The sequence below is a fragment of the Hibiscus syriacus genome, unplaced genomic scaffold (genome assembly GCF_006381635.1).
Source record: "Hibiscus syriacus cultivar Baekdansim isolate YM2019G1 unplaced genomic scaffold, ASM638163v2 tig00110216_pilon, whole genome shotgun sequence".
Lineage (NCBI taxonomy): Eukaryota > Viridiplantae > Streptophyta > Magnoliopsida > Malvales > Malvaceae > Hibiscus > Hibiscus syriacus.
In genome coordinates, this window is record NW_024062632.1 from 71158 (window position 1) to 95222 (window position 24065).

General features: G+C 32.5%; 3 protein-coding genes and 1 pseudogene across 3 annotated transcripts; 1 reads left to right on the forward strand and 3 right to left on the reverse strand.

The window, feature by feature from the left end:
• Positions 1–4565: 4565 nt before the first annotated feature.
• LOC120113994 (pentatricopeptide repeat-containing protein At5g01110-like) lies at positions 4566–5981 on the forward strand. Its single transcript, XM_039135036.1, has one exon. The coding sequence runs from the start codon at positions 4566–4568 to the stop codon at positions 5979–5981; it is 1416 nt and encodes a 471-aa protein (XP_038990967.1).
• Positions 5982–6862: 881 nt separating this feature from the next.
• On the reverse strand, positions 6863–11351 carry LOC120113995 (annotated as a pseudogene).
• Positions 11352–16629: 5278 nt separating this feature from the next.
• On the reverse strand, positions 16630–17672 carry LOC120114044 (fasciclin-like arabinogalactan protein 7). The gene is made up of 2 exons (XM_039135078.1): positions 16852–17672; positions 16630–16816 (listed from the first exon to the last, which is right to left on the reverse strand). The coding sequence occupies exon 1, from the start codon at positions 17643–17645 to the stop codon at positions 16866–16868; it is 780 nt and encodes a 259-aa protein (XP_038991009.1). The 5' UTR covers positions 17646–17672; the 3' UTR covers positions 16630–16816; positions 16852–16865.
• A 3778-nt stretch (positions 17673–21450) lies between these two features.
• On the reverse strand, positions 21451–23629 carry LOC120114016 (rho GDP-dissociation inhibitor 1-like). The gene is made up of 6 exons (XM_039135050.1): positions 23287–23629; positions 23147–23213; positions 22849–23067; positions 22640–22764; positions 21580–21661; positions 21451–21519 (listed from the first exon to the last, which is right to left on the reverse strand). The coding sequence occupies exons 1-5, from the start codon at positions 23425–23427 to the stop codon at positions 21590–21592; spliced, it is 624 nt and encodes a 207-aa protein (XP_038990981.1). The 5' UTR covers positions 23428–23629; the 3' UTR covers positions 21451–21519; positions 21580–21589.
• Between the last annotated feature and the right edge of the window lie 436 nt (positions 23630–24065).

The window sequence follows — 24065 nt, forward strand, 5'->3', positions numbered from 1 at the left end:
CCTATACAACCACACCCACCAAACAGAAAACGGTGAGATGAAGAAATCCACCAGAAAGCAACATATCAACCAATAAACCTTGTACCACAGCAAAACAGCCTACTAAAATCCTAACACTAAAAAACTATTTATCAAACTACTCCAGCTCCTCTTAAACCCCGATAAAACCTCAAGACCAGACCCTTCAACCTCCACAGCCCCTGACAACCACTCACCAAACTCAAGCAATTCTTGAGTCTCACCAAAGCAAACCAAAATCAGCCAAGAACCTTGCCAATGTAAAGAGTTTGATAACATATCCATAAACAAAGAAACAGAATCTGACGAAAGACAACATCTCATATTATATTTAATGGTAGGAAAACAAGTAAAATTGGAAGTGAGGATTTAAACTTATATTAATTTAAGGTATGAGAGCATATAAATTGCTAAAATAAATTTGATATATGATTTATAATTGTGTACGTTCCATATAAAATTTAAACAGTAAGATTTAAAATAAAAATGAGTTTAATAATTCTTATATATATGTTCTGGGAATGATGTGAACATTGATTTAATCAATGTGAGATAACAATTAATAGTGTGTAGAAAATGGCTTTTCCGATCAAGTGTCCCTACAAAACTCTCTTAATTTGACATTGTTCCTGGAGGTGCTTCTTGAGCTGTTGTTGTTGTTGTCGTCATCGACACTCCGACGGACCAAGAAGAATTGGAAGAAGAACATTAGAGCAATCGTCCTTGATCCTCTCCAATCAGTAACGATAAAGGAACGAAATGGCTAAAATAGTTTGGATAAATCAAGAAGATATAATAATTATTATATCTAACATTAGATAATTCAATTAAAATTTAACCTTTTTTAACTAATAGATCATGTCATCGGAATAATAAAGATTAACAGTTCAATGATCAAAATATAATGAACTGATAACATAAGTTATTGAAACGAAACCTTTTCAAAATCGATGACCAAAATCAAATACACCGAAAATAAAGAAACCACAAATGTTATTTACCCTTTTAATTTGTATATTTATGAGTTTTCTTAATTATGTTAATAAGATTTTTTTAAAAAAAATAGTTTGAGGTGATTACAAAATAATATATATTCATATTATTTTTTTAGTCATTGACAATATACATCTTGCATAGTGCACACATAACTACTCAAATCTAAAAATTTTAAGTGGAACAACACTCACTTTAAACATCGAAAGAATTGAATTAATGTTTATAAAATTTTATATAAATTAAGAGGTAATTACACCGTTCCTCATTGAACTATACTATCTCTCTTATTTCCCTCACTCACCACAACAGGAACACCATGCGGCAGAACTCTCCTGCAACCTAGAAAACAATGCATCACCGACTTATGATGTATCTGTCGCTCCACCACCGGCCGGAGTGGTAACAATGATCACACAATGCATTACGCAAACACCGGAGCGGACAGAGGACAACATTAATAAGCAACACCAGGGAACATTTAACTTACAAAAGCAACCACAAAACAGCTGCAGAAACAACACACATTCAAAATGGCAGATCACCAAAGCACAAGAACGACACCACCCATCATAACACAGGCCCCTATACAACCACACCCACCAAACAGAAAACGGTGAGATGAAGAAATCCACCAGAAAGCAACATATCAACCAATAAACCTTGTACCACAGCAAAACAGCCTACTAAAATCCTAACACTAAAAAACTATTTATCAAACTACTCCAGCTCCTCTTAAACCCCGATAAAACCTCAAGACCAGACCCTTCAACCTCCACAGCCCCTGACAACCACTCACCAAACTCAAGCAATTCTTGAGTCTCACCAAAGCAAACCAAAATCAGCCAAGAACCTTGCCAATGTAAAGAGTTTGATAACATATCCATAAACAAAGAAACAGAATCCGACGAAAGACAACATCTCATATTATATTTAATGGTAGGAAAACAAGTAAAATTGGAAGTGAGGATTTAAACTTATATTAATTTAAGGTATGAGAGCATATAAATTGCTAAAATAAATTTGATATATGATTTATAATTGTGTACGTTCCATATAAAATTTAAACAGTAAGATTTAAAATAAAAATGAGTTTAATAATTCTTATATATATGTTCTGGGAATGATGTGAACATTGATTTAATCAATGTGAGATAACAATTAATAGTGTGTAGAAAATGGCTTTTCCGATCAAGTGTCCCTACAAAACTCTCTTAATTTGACATTGTTCCTGGAGGTGCTTCTTGAGCTGTTGTTGTTGTTGTCGTCATCGACACTCCGACGGACCAAGAAGAATTGGAAGAAGAACATTAGAGCAATCGTCCTTGATCCTCTCCAATCAGTAACGATAAAGGAACGAAATGGCTAAAATAGTTTGGATAAATCAAGAAGATATAATAATTATTATATCTAACATTAGATAATTCAATTAAAATTTAACCTTTTTTAACTAATAGATCATGTCATCGGAATAATAAAGATTAACAGTTCAATGATCAAAATATAATGAACTGATAACATAAGTTATTGAAACGAAACCTTTTCAAAATCGATGACCAAAATCAAATACACCGAAAATAAAGAAACCACAAATGTTATTTACCCTTTTAATTTGTATATTTATGAGTTTTCTTAATTATGTTAATAAGATTTAAAAAAAAAATAGTTTGAGGTGATTACAAAATAATATATATTCATATTATTTTTTTAGTCATTGGCAATATACATCTTGCATAGTGCACACATAACTACTCAAATCTAAAAATTCTAAGTGGAACAACACTCACTTTAAACACCGAAAGAGTTGAATTCATGTTTATAAAATTTTATATAAATTAAGAGGTAAATTACACCGTTCCTCATTGAACTATACTATCTCTCCTATTTCCCTCACCCAACTTCTGATTTTTCTAATTTACTCATTGAACTTTACATATTGAATTATTTTACTCACTTCCCTGTTATCTCTTCAATGTTTTAATGATATGTCATTTTTTATTATTTTTTAATATAAAATAATTGAGAAAGTAAAAAATTAAAGGTGGTTGGATGTCACTATCGATCATCGTCGATCGCAGTAGATGGTGATCGTTCGGTCTCAAATTTTGTGGGTTGCTTCACCTCGACACCATGAGTCCGAATCTAACCTATATTTTGTCAGAATTTGCTTCGAAGTCCACAAATTTGAAATTAAAAGTAAGAAAATCGAAGCGTTTCAGTCCAAAATCATGGTTTGGAGACATTTTACGGTTAAACAACCATCAGATTCGGACTCAGGGGTTGAGATGTACCGACCCATGAAATTTGGGACCAAACGACCACCATCAACGACGATGGACGGTAGCTAGAATGAAAATGGTGTGGTGGTCGGTGACGGCAACCAGTTGCAAAGTTAGAGAAAATGAGGGAAAAGAAAAAGGGAAAAAAATAAAGAAATAAAGAAGAAAAAAGATTTTATAATGGATTTGAAACGACATCGGTTTAATGCTTATGTCATTTTTTTTGTCATGTCATAACGCTATTAAATAGTTAACGACCGAGTGAGCAAAATGATTTACTTTGAAAAGTTTAGTGAGCAAATTAAGTAAATTAGAAGTTAGATAAGAAAAATAAGAAAGAGAATATAGTTCAATGAAAACGGTGGAATTTACCCTAAATTAAGATGTGTCATATTTGATTGGTCTTTCCTCTCTTTTAATATAGTACAATATTTTATTGACAATATTTTAAAAAAATTAATATTTTATTTAAACATAAAAAGAATTATACATTTATCAAAACCATTTTAAAAAATAGGATAAACTAAGTGTTTAACATAAATTATTAGTTTTGATCCGTTTTAATACTTAAACTTTCATTTTTTCCAAAACTATACTTAATATTTAATTTTTGTTCATTTTAGTATCCCACCGTTAAAAACTTAATGGACGGGATAACGTGGCATAGCTCCGTTGGATAGACGACCAATCCGAACGGTAGACCACGAGAGAATGACGAGTTGGCCAACATTGTCTAGTTTCAAGCCTATCGGACGATGGACCATAGAGATCAGATGATGAAGAAATCATAAAGTCTATTGTCGATTTAAGGAGATTGAGGCATTCTTTGGTGAAATGAATGTCGGAATTGCGTTCAAAGGGTCAAAAAGATATAGACTAAAAATTTTGGGCTTCATCGATCGAAGGATTTGACGAACAACGATTGAGGAGCGACTGTCAGCTAGCTCGTCCGTCAAATTTTTATCGACGGAGTACTAAATAAAATAAAAACTAAATGTTATGTATGATTTTGAAAAATAAAAGTTTAAATACTAAATCAAATGAAAATTGATAGTTTAAATATTAAATATGTAATTTACCTTTATAAAGTGGTATTCTTGTACAACCGTAAAATCATCAAATTATGTTGTAAAATTATCAGATAAAACCCTAGCTCACAGTTCTTGAAAAAAAAAAGACATCGATGCAGGCAACACAATGGTTGCTTTGCTTTAGGCTTTTAGGGTTTCTTCTCCGGTACCTCCCATAAAACCCTGAAATTATTGCTCTAACGAAATGGAGATGTATCGTCTCTCCCGAAAACATCTCAATCTCAGGCTCTTTGCTCTTTCCTCCAAATCGCCCTCTTCCACTCTCCAAACCCCAATTCTCACTTCCCATCAACGTCACACCGTTTCTTCTTCCTACTCTTCGACTACTTTCGCCATCTCCTCATCTGGGTCTTCCTCGTTTTCTTCTACGCCATACCCATCTTCTCGATTTTTCAATAGATCCGATTTTTGGTGGTTTCGTAGTTTCTCTGCTTCTTCTTCAAGGGTTACTGTGAGTCGAAAGCAAATTTCAGAGATTACCAATTTGATTAGAAGGGGCGATAACGATTTAGAATCCAAGTTGGATGCCATGAATGTACGTCTTTCCGAGGTATCGTTGAACGCCATTTTTCAAACTTTAACTTACCAGAAAGTTTCTGCATTGCGTTTCTTTGATTGGATTCGACACTCCCATCTTGCGTTTCATCATAGCTCTGATATTTGTAGTTTGGTTATAGATAATTGTGGGAGATTAGGTGATTTTGACTCGATATTTAATCTTTTGAACGACTTTAGGTTACATGATATATGTCTGAATCAAAAGGCTTTTGGTTATTTACGTGTTGAGATTTCTAGTAAAGCTGCAACGAGGAACTCTATATGCAAAGTGATCGAAGTGTTGAATAAAATAGGTGGGTCATGTGGTGTTTCTGGTATTCATGCTTTGATAGAGATGTTGTGTTTTCTAGGATCCTTTGAAATGGCTGAATATGCGATTGCAAATACAAAGAAAAGGTTGTCGAATTACAGTATTTTGATTCGAGGACGGTGTCGTATAGGTCATTTCAAAGAAGCAAGGCGCATACTTGATGAGATGATCAAAATGGGCTGTCAACTGAATTCCCAGACTTTTAACTATATACTCAGTTGTTTATGCAAGAATGATAGAACTGACGAGGCTGATCAGCTGCTTGAACTCATGCTGGAAAGGGGCTGTCCTCCTGATGCATTAACGTTTGAGATATTCATTTGTCATTTCTGCAGCCATGGGAAATTAGATACGGCATTGGAGTGGCTTGATAAAATGGAATCAAAGGGCATTGATCCTCGGCCGACCACACATGCTGCCTTTATCAAGGGTTACTTCAAATTAAAGCAGTATGAGGAGGCACGCCAGTATGTGGCTGTTAGTAGTGATAAGTATAAGGCTGCAAGCAATGTGATTTACAGTTTGTTGGCGAACCTTCACAGAAAAAGGGGAGAACCGGTTACCGCACAAATTGTGCTTTCGGAGATGATAGAAAAGGGTCTAAAACCAAACTTTTCAGTGTATATGAAAATCTTGAAGCATCTCCAGAAATCTGGCAGAGAAGATTTGGCAAGAAACTTGGAGAGAAGCTTTTCCAGCTTCATTTCACAACCATGTGTTGGTAATGGCTGAAGTTTGTCTAAAAATTCTATAGGGAGAAATTAACTCGTGATCTTCTGTTTTTAGTTGCATAAATGAGCTCACTTGAGGATCCATAAGGTAAAGAAGCAAGGATTTTTTCCCCCTGGTCAAATCTTGTACAAGTACAAGGGCAATTTTTACCTTATTATTTTTTTAATACAATGGGTATTTTACCTTCTTTTTGTCAGCATATTTTAATATTATGTGGATATTCTCTCTCCTAAACTATGAGGGCAAATTTTTCTAGCTATTGTTCCAACTTTGATTCTACTATTTAGCGGAATATTACTTCTTGTTGCATGGCTTCATCAACATGCTTAAACATACAATTTAGCATAATCAACCATTCGATGAGATGGAGTGAACCTCAGTTTCGGTGACAATTTGGAATATTGTTCAACTAAGGGAGTTTTTAGGTTAATTGGCATGTCTTATTTGTATTTTCTATTAATGATCTAATTCTGTGCCTTTAAAATTTTAAATCTAACTTTCGAAGTTTACGCCCTTGATATAAATTTTTATATCCGTCCTTGAATATAGGCATGTCTTATTTGTATTTTCTATTAATGGTATAATTTTGCACCTTTAAAATTTTAAATCTAACTTTTGAAGTTTACGCCTTTGATATAAATTTTTTATCCGTCCTTGAATTTAGCTGGAAATTTTGTAATATTGTTCAACTAAGGGAATTTTTAGGTTAATTGGCATGTCTTATTTGTATTTTCTATTAATGACCTAATTTCGCACCTTTAAAGTTATAAATCTAACTTTCGAAGTTTACGCCCTTGATATGAGTTTTTATATCCGTCCTTGAATTTAGCTGTAAAAGCTTCATTTTACAACCGAATGCTGATAATGGCTGACGTTTAATCTTAACATTCAGTAAGCAGAAATTGACTTGTGATCTGTCCGTAGTTGCATAAATGAGCTCACTTGAGATCATATTTCATAATGATTATATTGATTATGAACCAAGTGATTGAACTTCATATTATATCCCACATTAATTAATACGTAAACAAACCCACAAAAATTCAAGACTAATAGACAACGTGAATAGATATTTCTGTAAAATGATATATTACAAAAAGGAATCACCTGACAAGACGACCATGTGCACCCTGATTTGAAACCCTCTGTTGGAAGAATCACCTTTGCTGACACTTTAGGCTGCAACTTTGAAACAGCTTGACGAATTTCCTGCAAAACGTAAAGAATGGAATATCATATGACTTACAGTTGTTGTGTTCCTCGTGCATGTTAACAAAGACGAGTAATTCGATTAAATGTTTATCTCTATGCTGTAGCGGGAAGAGAATGAGTTAACAAGACAACCTTATTCCTGATCCACTGAGCATGTTCAATGATCTAAAATTTTGTATCGGATAACGTTAAAAGTCATTAACAATGCTGTAACAATACAATGGGACGATAAAAGATCAAACATACCTCGGAAAAATGAGTATGACCATGTTGTCTTGCATGATCAATGCTATAACCTTCATCAAGGAACGTTGCCTGCAAAATATATTTTCACATCAGCAACATGAATATTACAAATTACAGAAAGTTGCAAATGATGGTCCAAAGAGGGGGTGGAAAAGCTCTATATGAAGCAAAATCGAAATCCGAAAATCAGTGCATATACTTGAAAACTTATGCTCCGCTATTATAAAGGTTAAGATTCATAGTCATGGAAACTCACTTGTACTAATGGAATCATTTCTGTGCAGTTATATATTAGACAAAGCAAGAAAATAATTCCCAAACTGCAGGTATAGAATAGTTCAGGTCTTCTGTTTGAGTTTACAGCTAAGCTCACGCCTGCTATAACTTGCAAGAAGGGAAAGAGAAGACATGTCTTATTGGCAAGTGACACGCATGAACGACGGATCCTATAACGACTTAATCATGGATTTCATGAAGCATTGTACTTGTCTCATCATATCATCCAATTGTGCTTTGTCCTTAACCTTAAGTTAGATCATAGATTACACTATTTGTCGCAACATAAAAAGACAATATTACCACAGAAGTAGCGAAAAATACTTTCAGTCTATACCTCAGTTATAAGAACTTTGGCCCTCAAGGCATCGGCATTATGTGGATCAAGTATCCTCCGTAAAAGTCACCTCTGGAGACGATACAGTGTCTGTTATCTTCCAAGGAAGGCTTTTAAGTCAAATAAAAGCCTAAAACTAAGGAATCCAGCTGCTGCCTGACCTTGTTTCACTCAACCAAACTGCTTTTGTGAGAGGTAGATCCATTATTGATAACACTCTTCTTGCCCAAGAATTGGTAAAAGGTTATGGAAGGAAAAATATTTCTCCTCGATGTGCTATCAAAATTGACTTACAAAAAGCCTTTGACTCCCTCAATTGGGATTTCATTTCCTCTATTCTTAAAGCCATAGGGTTACCTTATATTTTCATAGGTTGGATTGAAACATGTTTCAAAGAAGCTAGATACTCCATAGCCTTCAATGGTAGCCTCATAGGGTACTTTAAAGGACAGAGAGGTATTAGACAAGTTGATCCCCTATCACCAACACTTTTTGTGATTGCTATGAATATTCTTTCTAATTTTCTCAACCTTGCTGCTGCCATAGGTATTTATGGATATCACCCTAAGTGCAAAAAATTGGGTATCACCCATTTAGCTTTCGCTGACGACCTCTTAATCTTTTGTAAAGGAAACCTTGATTCTATTATGGGGGTTATCAGTATCCTCAATCATTTCTATGTTCTATCTGGTCTGAACTTAAATGTTAGCAAAACTGAATTTTTTGCTGCTGGTATTTCGAGCAGAATTCTTGATTCCATTAAATCCGCCACTGGTTTCAAACAAGGCTTTCTTCCGGTAAGGTATCTTGGTGTTCCTCTGGTCACTAGGAAAATAACTGAAAAAGATTGTCATCCTCTCTTTGATAATATTAAACAAAGACTTCATCAATGGTCTGGAAAAAATTTAAGTTATGTTGGGCGTCTAGAGCTTATTAAAACTGTTTTACATAGTGTTATTAACTTCTGGAATAGACAATTTATCTTTCCTCAGAAGGTTATCAATAGACTTGAACAGCTTTGCTCTAGATTCCTTTGGAAAGGTAATGATACTGCTGCCAAAGGTGCTAGGATTAGCTGAGATCGAATTTGTTGCCCCAAATCTGAAGGAGGACTCGGCTTGAAGGACATTCGCTCTTGGAATAAAGCCTGTATGATTCAACTTATCAGAAAAATTCTGGCTGGACAGGGATCTTTATGGGTAGCTTGGATTTACTGCTATGTTTTTAAAAATAATGCTATAAGTGACATAAGTGCTACCACTTCCTATAGTTGGACCATCAGAAAACTTTTAAAACTCAGGAATGATACTACCTCAGCGATTGCTGCTGGAATCTCGAGTACTAAAGACATCTGGGAAGATATCAGAGTTCCAAGAGAAAAGGTTTACTAGCACAAAGTGATTTGGTTTCCTCATCATATTCCTAAATTCAGCATGATCACTTGGATGGCTATTCTGGATCGTCTTCCAACTCGTGACAGACTCTTTAGGATGGGCATTACTTCTGACATAATATGTGTTCTGTGTAATGAGATAAATGAATCCCGAAATCATCTTTTTATTGAATGTTCTTATGCTTCTTCTCTTTGGAACTCTATTATGATGCTTTCAAGCATAAGAAATGCTCACAGGAATTGGGAATCTCAAATTGAGTGGGCTGCACATAAATGGAAGGGAAATTCTTTGCTTTCCATCATATTGAGGATTGCTTGGACAGCCTTTATTTACTTCATATGGGAAGAACGAAACAGAAGAATCTTCAACAAAGGAACAAGACCAGCCGATCATCTTCTCAAGTCTATTAAGGAGCATGTGTGGATCAAACTTAAAGATAAAAATATTAATAGACTTGATTATGTAAATTCTAGAGTTTGTACTTCTTGGAGTATAGACTAACTTTGTTTTGTTGTATATTGGTGTTTATACTCCTTGTTTTGGGATGAGTGTTGTTTGATGTACTTTTACTTGGATAAATAAAATTCAACTTATCCAAAAAAAAAAAAACTAAGGAATCTGACCACTTTGTTTCCCTGAAGTTACAGACCACAACACCAGACTTCTTCAATTTCTCATTCTGTTTCCCTTTCAGATGAATATACTGCTTCTTCAGCTTTTTCCTAACAGATTATATGACATAACCCTGAAAAGAAAAGAAAAACACAAATTCATACTTTAGATTGTAAAATATCCAAATTTAAATAACTTAAACAAAAATTTCATCTGCATCCATGTTTCAACCTCAATAATGTATTTACCAAGGGCAGAAACTAGTCATATTTTCTTGCACATCCCACTCAAAACTCATAGTCTATATTTTCTATTCTATATAAAATTAACATACTTAGAAGAAATATTGATAAGGCATGCCTGGTATAACATGATGAGTTCTAAATGGTCGGACGACAATGTCATTCCGCAGTCCATAAGTTTCACCTGAAAAAGCCTAGTAAAGTCATCTTAAAGGGAAAACAAAACATGAAAACACAAAGAAACTTGTGATGAAACCAAGATACCAACATCAAGCGGGACCAGGTCAAGGTTGAGTTCCACTTTTCCCATTGTCCTGTGAATATCCAACAGCGTCTCCACATCTTCTTTAATACATGGAGGTACAAATACTGTCGGAGGCTTTAAGTTGTACAAGCCACGGCTAGCTACATACATTGGAAGCCCACCCTGAGACAGTAAACGCCATATGAGAGTATAGTAATACCCAGAACTTAGTGTTTGAAGTTGAACAAACCAAAACAACTGAATAATGTACACGATTTTCGAACCATGGCTGAAAACATCATCTTTTGGCGAAATCATGGAACTTAAAATGTGGTCAAGTTGTGCATGAGTGATGAAAACGAAATTCTGATGAATAGCACGAGAAGGGCACCTCCCAATGTCAAAAGCAGACTTCAATTCAGGGACTATGACACAGGTCCGTTTAATGGCCACCAATAGAGAGTCCTTCAATGAAGCAGCCTTCAACTTCAATACCCTTCCTGGTGACAGCAGCTCTGGCTTTGCGGTACTCTTCTTCATCTATGGCACGGCTTATCTTGGATAAATGGCAGGAGGTCTTGAGGGAGTTGGCTTGGGTTTGGAAAGTGAGGTTCTAGTGGGGATGAGGGAAAACGCTGCGTTTCCGTAACGCACCCCTTCGTAAAATATGTGATGGACCAGATTTGGGAAAAGCCCATTACGGTGCTCCAAATTCAAAAGGCCAAATTTGTAGCCCAATAGAAACAATTCGGGTGACCCGATAAATTAAAGGATAAATTATAAATTTCACCATTCAGCTTTCCTCATATTCCTATTTTGGTCTTTAAAGTTTACTCACTAAAGTTTTGAATTGCTTTTATTTTAGTCATTTAGGTGTTAAATTTTACAATAAAGGGTAACATGACAGTCATTTATGGTGACGTGGTCTATTTTTTATTGACACATAATCCATATATCATCCATGTCATTTCTCTTTTTTAGGCTTATATCATAAATAAGTACCTAGAGTATATCATCTTTTTCATTTAAGTACCTAAAGTATTTTTTGATCAAAATAAGTACCTAAAGTTATCTTTTTGGTCAAAATATGTAACTAAAGTATTTAATCTTTTTATCTAAGTTTTAAGAAAATGACATGTGGCGTTAATTGAAAAACACTTTAGGTACTTAGATGAAAGAAATTGAATACTCTAAGTATCCATTTTGGCAAAAAAAATTATGTACTTATTTTGAGCAAAAAAAATACTTTAGATACTTAAATGAAAAAGATGATATAATTAGATAAGTTCAAGTACTTATTTTGACCAAAAAGATAAGTTTAAGTACTTTTTTTAATTAAAAAATACTTTAGATACTTAGATACAAAAATATACTTTAGGTACTTTTTAACAAAAGTTACATTTTTCGTATGTTGGTCACTTAACTGTTAATTTTAACCATTAACTTAATAAAAATGGTGATATAACATGGTATAATAATAATTTAAATCACTAAAACTTATATAATTATTAAACTCGATCCAAATTTAAAATAATTCATCGAATATTTGGGCTAGACTTTAAAATTATCGTTTTTTTTTTCTTCTTTGCTTTTCTAACTTTTATCTCGATTTATCTCAGAAATTGGCGATGTCCCACCGTCGACCACCGTGGTTGAAGCATCAAATCTGCCCCACCACCACCGTGACCATTATCTCCAGCGCCACCATAAAAGGGCGATGATTGTCCTTTACCGCCACCATTAGACGATGTTGTATTCCCCACTTTAATTAGTTTAGGGTGAGTTCTACCCCACTTCTTAAACTAGCAATAAGATTCACAGCCAATATTGTTTTAAAAAATAAAAGATTATTAAACAAGGAAATTTAATTTATAAAATTAAATGTGTAAAAAAATTGATGTACTATTTACCAAGAACTCAAGATTGTTATATCAAATTATTGTGCACCGAAATAGAGTTACTATTAATAGTAGTTAATGATTTGTATCATTAAATTTGGGAGCTAACAAACTACTTATTTAATGATAAATAATTTGTGAGTTTTTCAAAAAGTTCAAATATATTTCAAGTTTTTGTAACTTTTATATATTTGAGATATATTTACTTTTATGAATCGAACCTCTTAATTTTGTAACCTTTAAATTTAGACCTAAAAGTTTTTTTATTAGAAAAAAGTCAAATATATACAATTGAAATTATTTTGCTAAATCTATTGATGTGATATTTTAAAATAAAAAATATCAACTTAATAATCTTATATTAAAAAACTAATGTTATAATAAACTTGAATTTAATATGAAAAATATAATGTTACTAACAATTGAATTTGAATTTATAAATTAAAAGAATGAAAATATTTTTGAGAATAAAAATCAAATAAACAAATTCCCTATGTAGAGCACATTTATCCAATTTATCTTTTTTAGGTAAATTTTTTTTAATCAAATTTGACTTTTAATTTCATAATCGGATTAAAATTTCTTCAGTAATACATATACATATATTAAATTTTAAAATCTACAAAAAAAATATGTGCAGGTGAACTTCAAACTTTAATAATTAACTGCCCAACCATTGCGCCTTATAAAATAAAGATGTAGGTGAAATATGGTCTACAAGTTTCATTAATTTATAACTCAGTTGGTGTGACTGTATCGATTGTATTTTGCCCACATATTTGATTCTAAAAATTAAATCAACTGAATAAAGAATTCACTTTTTAATCTCTGTGCTGACACACGACAATAATATACTTGTAAAAAAAATTAACTTCATTAAAAGGCAAGCCAGTTAAAATTCAGTACGACTAAATAATAAAGGTAACTACATACTTGTTTTTTTATGGGAAAAATTACCGTGGATTACCATAGTGATGTTTTAAAGTCTAATACAAATTTTTTATATGCAAAATTATTAACCAATTAAAACAGTACGTTTGGCAATTTACATATCCAAAAGAGAAAAAAAATATATAACGAGTTTATATTTGATTGGTTCGTAATTAATTAATGTAATATATCTGCAAATAATATATTTCAACACTTACAGTCTCATGAAGACAATTGTACAATAAAATTAATAAATTATCGGAATATGATATGATTTGAGAGAACCCTTAATTTAATAATATAAGATATAAAAATGGTTTTTGACAAATAAATAACATACCCAACAAAGTCGGCCGGGTCATTTAAAGGACCTTCAAACTAAAACTATTATATTTCTTTGATAGGGTTAAGGAAACGCTTATTCGCAGCCCGCAGGTAGACTTGTCTGTTTGATTTTACATTATATGGTTAGCTGCGATTCAAAGATAACCGTAAATTTTAAATGTTCTAAATATGAATATAATATTTGTAAAGTTGTTTAAATATTCATTATTAAATAGTTAAAAATCTTTTAAATAATTATCATTTTATAATCACAATATATTAAATTCTTTACTTGGTTTAATTAAATACATATTAACATAAAGTAACTTATTGTCTTATACTTGACCCAGGGTTTTCTTTACTTGGTTTAATTAAATATGCTTGTTCTTTCTTTTATCATCAATTTTAATTTAATATAATTTCGTGTGTATATTTTTATTACTATTGATACAGTATAAAATATAAATCTTATATATTATTTAAAAGATTTAATATATCATATCTTAATTATTAAAATAATTTTTTACTTTAATTTTTTATCGGTTCGAATTAGTTAATGTGATAAAAAAAATATTAAATACATAGTTTTATAAAATAATTTATGAAAAATATATAAAATTCAAAATTTATTTTATACAATCACATTTAAACTTGCATGAGCTGGCATGAACCACCCACTCAATATATAAACATACATATATTATATTTGACGTTTAAAATGATGAAAAGCAACAACGGGAAACGCTAGCTCTTCATCTTCTTGGGAACACCTTTCTTCCCTTTTTCTTAGCTAGCTTCCTCCCTCTTATTATCCTTTCACCCCATTTATTTTATCTTCTTCTTTTGCGTCAAGTCCTCTTCGACAACAAAAATTATTTCTCTTTCGACAATTCGATCAATCCCTTTCTTCTGTTTCCTTCTTACAAATCTCGGTTTGTGCACGAAACCCAACAAGCTATGAAGAAGAGGAAGAAATACGATGTTCTCGCTTGGAGACTGGGTGCTATAACAATGTCATCTCTTTGATAGTGATTTCTGGAATGCTTTCTGAGTTTCTCAAGTTTTTTTTTCTTCTCTTATGGCGACGTACTACGGATGAACATCATCGGCCACTTGTAGGGCGGGCGTAAATTTGGGGTTTCATTTCAGCGGCGTACATGGGAAAGCCAGGCATTTCTTTCTTTCACGCTGTTTTCTGGGTTTGTTTCCTGCCTTTCTTTCATCCAAATTTTACCTGATTATTTTCGTTATGATCAGAATTTAAAGCAATATGTAACTTTTGTTCTAAATATATTAAGCATCAGCATTCATATATGATTGCAAAATATAAAAATATATGCTCTACAAAAAGGAAAATGTTCCAGTACCAACTGATATTTATTCTCTGACATTAGATAGGATAAATTAGCAGAAAACATTGTTTTAGTTTAACGAAATCGAAATTGGATGAATTAGTTTATGTTTCTAAAAATGTAAAACAGTGCCCATTTTAAGCCTGCTCCTCCTAATAACGTAATTGGTTGGTTGGTACAGTTCATCAACGGCGGCGTCGCTTTCACTGCTAATTAATTCCTTTACCCACCCTCTTAATTAATTCATAATTAACATAAACAGTCCCTCTTTACTAATAAAGTTTTTTTTTAATTTGAACATAAATTATAAAAAATATAATAGAAATAAGTAAATTATTATAGATTGTCATTAACTAGGTTTGATAGCCATAGGTACATTTAATTTCCATATTGGGGTCCTGTTAATAGGCACATTAATTAAGCTGTAGGTATCTAGAAAATTATTTCTTCGTCTCCCTATTGGTTTTCCTATGCTCCTTTCTCGATAACAAGTGTATATAGAATATAAAAATCTAGAACAAGTAGATTTTAAAAAGATCATTCATCGGGCAGGCCTCGACTCTTATAATAGATTTTCATCGACATTATTTAAATTAATATCCAGCGATTTTTTAAATTCAAAAGGTCATAAATTAAAGGTGTAATCAGTAGAGGTGTAGGTAGCTGATGGAATTGTCAGCAATGTCACATTATTCCACTTCTCATGGGATTATGATGAACCCACTTTTCATCTGTTGATCTTCCCAGTTTCCGAGTGATATGCTTCTCATACGATCACGGATTTAAAAATATATTTGAGAATAAATATATAAATATAATTAATAAAATATATAATTAATCGAAATAAATTTAAAATTTAAAGTGAACACATATCTACCCTAAATGGATGGATCCACCATTGATCTCATGCTTGCATGATTATTGTGATATTTCTTTCCTTGTACCACTTCTTCCTAACAAATAATGATTAATCCATCGTTTTATTCATAATTTTAAACACAAAATTATTATTTCATACGGTAAATATGTAGTACTTTTTATTTGTGTTGATTTATGACGGGTTTTAGTAAAATAATATAAAGAGTTTGTTTAAATATTTTGAAATTTTAAAGATATTTTGAAATCTTACAAACTTGATCACTAACGTTTGCTTTTTTTTTTTTTTTACTTCAACTAACGTTTGACTTAAGTCTGATGATTAATTATATTAGAGTGTTTATTTGTATTTTTATTAATATCCGTAAGAAAATAAATCTTAATTTTGCATCAGCATGAGTGTATTCCTCCTTTATAATAAAAAGGGCATCAGAATAAAAAATATCTTCAAATCTTGAATCCTTTATCTTTAACCTCTCATTTCTGTATTTACCACGTTGCATTCTTCCATTATGCAAAATTGTTCTCTGCTGTTTGGTTTTTTATTTTTGTTTTCAATAAGACGAATTCAAATACGAGTATGGGAAACAAATTAAAATTTTCCTGGAAAAATGATAGAAAGCTTGTGTGCATAAACTTGAAAGAATTGCTGTTAATGCTAGAGTTAGCACCAGCAAAAACAATTCTTGATGCATGGCAATGGTGGGAACGTAAGCAACTAAGAACTTCAAAATTTGCAAGTTTATTCAGTGTTCTTACAAGGGATGATAATTCAGGCAAACAGCCATTTGAATCGAAACAGCAACACAAGAACTCACATTCTTAACACAATCTCAATAACGAATAAATGAATAAATCGTTTTAAAAATTCAAAAGTAATTTGAGAAAACCAGATATGCTTCCCCCTCCAAACATAAATTAAACTCAATGAAGTCCCTGTCTTAGAGGAACAGAAGCCACCCACCTACGAGTGCCAAAACCAGCTGACTCCATATGCCCAAGTTCATAATCCTATGGGATGATGAAGTTGAAGGTAAAGCAGCAGTTCCCTTGGAGTCTGCTGATGGAGCATCTGCAACGGGGCTAATATCAGGGGCCGGGGCCGGGGCAGGAGCAGGCATTGGAGGTATGTCAGTGCCGAAGATTGCCTCTGGAAGAAGTACCTTATCAACTTGATATATTGCAACAGGGTCAGTCGAGTGTACGGCGCTGGTGACTTTTGTTTTGCTCCATCCTGAATCGAGGTGCACAGTGCCGGAATTGTCTGTGAAATTCAAAGTGTACATGCCACCAGCAAGTGTACTAATTGGCCCCTTGGCGCTGAGGTCAGTGAAGTCTGCAAGGGAGTAGAATTTGGGCAGGGCATGGAAAAGAATGAGCGACTTAAGTTGGTAGTCACTGAGATTGGATAAAGAAGGCTTCTTAAGGGCCTTGAAGGCACTGTCCTTTGGCACGAAAATCGTAATGCCTTGATCGGTGTTGTTGGCTTGGTTTTGGAAGGTATCCATGACTTTAGTGGATTCAAGGTAGTTGAGGAAAGTGTGAAATGGACCAGCCACAGAAAGAAGATAAGTGAGGTTTACATAAGCTGGTGCTGGTGCCAGTGTCAGACTGGGGCTCATCGCGGCAGGAGCCGGAGGACTAGCAGCTTGACCAGATGCCAAGGAGGAGCATAAGAGCAACACAGAAGAACCAATCATAAGAATCCTGGAAAACTCCATTTCCCCCCCCCCCCTCAAGAAATTTGGTTTTGCTTCAGCGGTGGCCACTCCAAATTCCTACAAGAATCAAACTTTCACAATTATATTGCAGCTAAATGGTGAAAACCTCAATAAAAAACCAACAAGCAATTCCATAAGAACAGCCCCGTCAGAATCCAGATCAGAATCTAGGGCTCCATCTTCTGTATAAACCAAGTAAGCATTATAAATAAAACAACATCTACAACCTTCTGCAGGAATGTAAAGTAATTAAAAACCAGATCATGATTAGCTCATCTAACAAATCAAATAATGAACATTGAACTTTTGAGATTGATAACCATAAACTGAATTTATATATGATCATTTTCTTTTTCTTGAACTCCTTCAACAAATTACTACTTACCATATGCCCCAAGAAATCCTTGAATTTACAAATGGTTCGAACTAAACATTACTTCTTCTGGGTACTTCATACTAGAAGTTTCCCAGAAATAAAAGCCTAGTAAGTTCCTCAAGAACCAAAAGGAGAAAATGAAAGGAAGAAGAAACCACAGCCGCACAATGTACATCAAATGGAACTATAACAAAAGGAAAACTACAATGAGAGCTGACAAATGCAGGAAACCAACCTGACTAGATGAATCCAGAGAGAGAGTTTGGTGCTTTGGGTACCAATGTAACAGATTGAAATAAAGTGGGAGAATATAAAGAAATTTTCTTCTTCTTCTAAGATATATAAAACGGTAAACTACACGGGTTGCCAGTCAACTATTGTTCCCTTTCATTTTAACCATCAATGTTTTGATTTCATCAATAAGACAATCCAACTATTTAAATGCTTCAATCAAGTCACTAACCGTTAACTTTTAATGGTGGAGGTGATGTGGCTATTAAAAAACTGATATAATTATACATTTGGTCTTTAATATTTATACATTTTATCAGATTAATCTCAATTTTAATTAAATTAACTAAATCTAATCTCTAATTAGATAATGACACATGTCACTACCAGATTAAACTATTGAACCAAGGACATGGGAGCACTCTACAAACGATTGAACCACTGAACCAAGTTAATTGGAGATTAAATTTATTTAATTACAAAATTAGGATTAAATTGATAAAATGTATAGATATTAAAGGCCAAATGTGCAATTATTCTAGTTTTTAACAGCCACGTCACCTTCACCATTAAAAGTTAACGATCAGTGACTTGATTGAAGCATTTAGATAGATGGGTGATCTTATTGATGAAATTGAAACATTGGTTGTCAAAATGAAAGAGTGAAATAGTCGAGTGGTCACCCGTATAGTTTACCCTATATAAAAATACAAACAAACAAATAAAGTAAATTTGTCGATGGGTCTACGATCTGTGCTGGTTTTATCCATATATACCAATTCCTAAGGTTTTCTACTAAATTATCATTCTTCTAAGATTATTTACTAAAAACAATATTTATTTGTATCATATAAGATAAAAACATAACCAATTAATTACACTTTGTAGAAAAGGTGTTTAACTAGATATGGGTTTGACTTACATGGTATAAACCTGTAAAAATATATATAAAAGAAAAGTGTGTGGTTTAAAGGTCCCTATTTAATAAAAGGACCATTTGTCTAATATTAATCTTAATCAACACTAATTTTCATGTTATTTTAAAAAATGCTACATCGTTAATGATAAATTGGATGAAATTTTTAATAAAAGTATCATTTGCATAAACCAAGTGATTTTAGTAGTAAAAAAATTATTGTTATTTCTTAGATCTAAGATTTGAACACCATAAATATTAAATGTATGATCGTTCGCTGTCAAATGGTTGAAAGTTATGTTTGAATATATATTTCCTCCTTATAGTTACACTAGATTAATAAAAAAAAAGGATCTATTTTGCAAAACTAAGTTTTACATGTCTTCGTTTCCTAGAAAATTGAAATGAAGATGATAAACGAAGGTCATGTGTCACGTATTTATTGGACAAATCTTTTTAAATGGGTGACCTATAAATGAGAACAAAATGAAACGTTAAACATATATTTTAATAAAAATAAAATTTTAAACACGTAAAGTCAATAAAACCATAATTTTTACACTTATTTTTATAATTAAGTCTTTAGTTATTACAAAATTTTGTTATGTTTTATAATTATTTTTAATTGTAAAAATATGTGTTTGCATAATTATGTGGAATGTCAACTGTTCATTTGAGTTTAGGTAATAACTGAACCGCCAACTTTGTAATGTATACTTGTAATTCAATCTTGATTTCATTCAAAATTTTAATTAATATTTAGAATGTTTATAAAGTAGTATTTGTTCAGAATATTTTTAATTAATTAACAATCCACATACACTCTTTAAACACAATTGTCCGAACCCAATACTTCAAAGGAGAACAACACTCCACTGACTATTAAAAAAATAAACTAGATAGATCCTTTGGATTAACTTATAATCAATCCGTGTTTGATTATGGACAGCTCCTTCCCTCAATTTTCATTCGTTAGTCATAATAACCGTAGATGCAAAGCTTTAATCATACCCAATCATACGATTTTTTAAATTGATTCAAAGCTTATGCATAATTGCATTTACCAACCAGTTAATCATATTATATAAACTTAATAAAAAAAATAAAATCAGAGCGCCTATTCAAAGTGGACATGCCCCCAATTTGCACATGCATTTTGCTAAAATGTAAAGAGGGATTTCTCACAAACATTCTTTTATAGTTAGAACTTAATATAATAACAAATGATAAAAGTAATATTATTATTTTTGGCCACAAGTAAAGTTAATTTCATCTGAAGTTTAATGCATACAAAATGTAAGGTCTTGGTTCGAATTTCTTGTTTTGGATACCATTTTGGAATTGATAAGTCGACAATTAGTTTTAAAGTTATTTTTACAAAGATTTTGATTATGGGTGTCGATTACACTCACTGATGTGATTTTTAACGTAATGATAATTTTAGTCACGGAAGAGTTTATATTTATTTATAAGACAACAAGACGTATAAAGATATGTTTATCAAAATAAACCTGTCAGATGATTCATATTCAAATTAAGTAAACTTGAAGAAAAAGTACAAAATTGATAATATTAGAATAAAAATTCTCCTATCAAACATTCTTATTAAGGAGTTATATAATTCCTAGTATGATATCTTAAAAATTAAAATTTATTGTTATTAGTGAATTATTTTTTCAAGAAAATTATATTATTATTAATAAATTATTTTTAATACTAATTTTGTAGAATCTTTATTTCGCTCTTGTATTAACATGTTTATGAGGGATATTGATTCGTACCAAGTGATTGTCGTGGGAGATTCTGAAAGTCATTTTAATCAAGGATAATTTGAGATACAAACATGCAAAGAATAAATAAGTTAACTTGGGTTTTATATTTTATTAGATTGTCTTGACTTATCAATTTATGTTTTATTACATGAAACATCTCGTCGTATATGTTTGGGTAATTAGAGTTAACCGATTCATGTTTTATATATAGTACCATACATGTTTGTGTGTGTGTATAGTGTAGTTAGAAACATGAATATGGGTTGAATAACATCATCGTAGAAAAATCTCGTCGGGGACATTCAAACAAGTTCCTGAGACTAAATAACAACGCCAACGGTATTCATCAGAAGGAAAAGAAACGGCAGCAAAAGACTTGCCCAACACAACAAGAAAGACAAAATCATTGACGCAAAGACAAGTATGGAACAAGAACAATATGTAGAATTCAACCAAATATGTTCCTAAAAATCGCTAACTCTGCCTTTAGATTATAGCAAATATTTTCGCAGAGAGATTGTTTCTCACTTCACTTGGTTGCATGAAGAAGTAGCAGATGAAAAATGTCCGAAGGGGACAAGCTTTCTTAGCGAATAAACATATAAAAAATAGGATAAGAACATTGAGTGAATGAAAGGGTGGTAGAGCTCTAAGTCCAGTCTTTGCGGATGTCAAATGTATAGTTGATCTCCAAGTGGCACTTCTGGTCATCATCAATAAACTGAAACAAAACAGAAACGAAAGTTGTGAATTGCTTCCTTTGATTGTACTTAAAAATTAGATCTCCAGTTTAAATTATGGATCAAATAAGTATTTATATAAAACGTTATCAAATGAGTCCTTGTTTAAAAAAATTATGGATCGAACGAGTCTTTACTTAAAAAAATAACGATCATATTTTCTGTAATTTTTTTCATTGTTTAAACACTTATTTAATTGTGATTATTCAAATAAGAATATATTTGATCCATGATTCAAATTAGGGATTCACTTAACTTTTTAGTACAATTAGAGGGACCTATTTGATATATAAGCTTAAGTTAAACGAATGAATTCATGGGCACATATACCATTTTATACATATACCAGTTAAACAATGAAGCAGAAACTATGAATATAATGACGAAGTTGATGATAATAAAAAGACTTAAAACACAAATCATCCCTGCACTTGGTAACTTTAATCAAAGTTGTTCCCCAAAATTTTTTCTTATCAAATTGGCCCCTTTGCAAGTTAGGTCAAATTAAAATTGCCCCTGAACTAAATAACTTTGGACAAATTACCTCATGGATTTTGAAAAGGTGACATGACCCTTAAGATTAACAATATATGTGTGTGTTAATATTCCATCAATGCGGGCCACTAAGGTGGTGATATTATCGACAAAGGAGGAGGTCTTTAAACTCTATTTTCAAATATCATTGTAAGGAGGAGGTCTTTAAACTCTATTTTCAAATATCATTGTGTTAATTTTAGAGATTATTTTGTGTTACGTTTTCAAAGTTTAGGAGATAAATTGATCAAACTTGCTAAATTTAGAGGCAATTTTACTGAAAGAAAAGTTTAGGGGCTAATTTGATTAGATTTATCAAGTTTAGGGGTTAATTTGATGAGAAAAAAGGTTCAAGGGAACTTGACCAAAATTGCGAGTTGGGTGATTTGTGTTTTGCAGACTAGATAGAAGTTGGTTGAACAAACCTTTGATTTTGCAGTATATGATCCTCTAGCCAAAAAACCAGAAGGGGCTGTCTCTTCTGGCATTTCATGTGTATAAGGCTCTAGCTGAGGACTAAAGGTCCCAATCATATCTTTTGTGCTATAAACTGAACCAAAAATAATATACATTTTTAAGAACACTTTTAAGCGTTCCAATTTTGTTTTCATCAATTAAGACACAGAAGGCTTACCCTTGACACCTGTTTTCCATACAGTATTAGTGTACCTGAGGCCCGATACAATGTTGTTGCTTACTTGGAAGGAGAACTTCAACCGATATTGACTATCTTCTTTCAGTGTAAACCATAAGCCCTGCGGCTTTCCGTCTTCCGGAATCGGAAGAACCATGTCGGCCCTGTCCGCCGAGACGATCGACACGCTAAGGAACTTCACTTCTGGATCAAGTGTTTCTGTTTCGTATACGAGTATTTGCTTCATAATTCTGCATTGGTACTGGATTGAACCTGTATGCATTAGTTTGGTGTGTACCTCCAATGTTGTTAATATCCACACCTCCGAGAAGCTGTTCTTTCCATTTCCTTAAGCTCTCATCATCCTACAGATACAAATAACGAATCCAGGAACAGAACATAATAACAAGACAGCGTGAGGAACAAAACAAACAAAACCTCGTCTTTTTCAAGCTGTTCTTTCAGGGTGCGCTGTGGACCCAATGGAATGGCCTCATCACGATCATCATCACTGTCTTCAGGATGGGTCCCGGTCGTGTCTTTAGCTTCCTCCTTGCCCTTGTTGCCATCTGACGCCATATTAACTTCGACTTGGTACAGACAAAGACATCAACAGTGGAGGAAAAGAAGAACCAAAAACCAGTACTGTTGACCCTCCCCCGAACAAAAAAAAGACAAAAAAGGTAACAATATTTGTCTCTGTGGATAGATTGGTCCTTGTCTGATAGCCTCTTTTTGGTGTTGAAAACTCAAATGCAGGCACGACAGAGGGGACAGCTCTCGGTGTTGGTTTGTTAATTGTGTTTTGTTCAAAGTTGGAAAGGGTCATGTGGTGATCCGAAATCTACTCTAACTATTGAAATTAATTAAGGACCAGGACACTTGTAACCCCCAAAAAAAAAAAATAGTTAAGGACCAGGACACTGTTTATTATTTTATTTGTAGTGGTTATTGTTAATATAATTTAAATTAAACTATTAATTTCTTTTTTAAGAAAACAAAAAATATTTTTATTTAATAAAATAACATGAGCTGTTAACTTCAGTCTTTCAATATTATTGACTATTGATACATTTATTTTGATAAAAAATTGAATTAATTTATTAAAATATGTTTATATATTATAGTATTAGTACTAGGGAATATTTGTCTATAAGACTATCTTATGAACAATTTTGAATTTCTTTGATCGCATGATATCTGAAAATTTTCAGCTA

What these genes read in the sequence shown, in the direction of transcription:
- LOC120113994 (XM_039135036.1), top strand. Translation starts at nt 4,566, where the DNA reads ATGGAGATGTATCGTCTCTCCCGAAAACATCTCAATCTCAGGCTCTTT.
- LOC120114044 (XM_039135078.1), bottom strand. Translation starts at nt 17,645, where the DNA reads ATGGAGTTTTCCAGGATTCTTATGATTGGTTCTTCTGTGTTGCTCTTA.
- LOC120114016 (XM_039135050.1), bottom strand. Translation starts at nt 23,427, where the DNA reads ATGGCGTCAGATGGCAACAAGGGCAAGGAGGAAGCTAAAGACACGACC. An exon ending in AACAGCTTGAAAAAGACGAG is followed by an intron (nt 23,214 to 23,286) that starts GTTTTGTTTGTT and finishes TTGTATCTGTAG; the next exon opens with GATGATGAGAGCTTAAGGAA. An exon ending in ATGGAAAACAGGTGTCAAGG is followed by an intron (nt 22,765 to 22,848) that starts GTAAGCCTTCTG and finishes TTTTTGGTTCAG; the next exon opens with TTTATAGCACAAAAGATATG.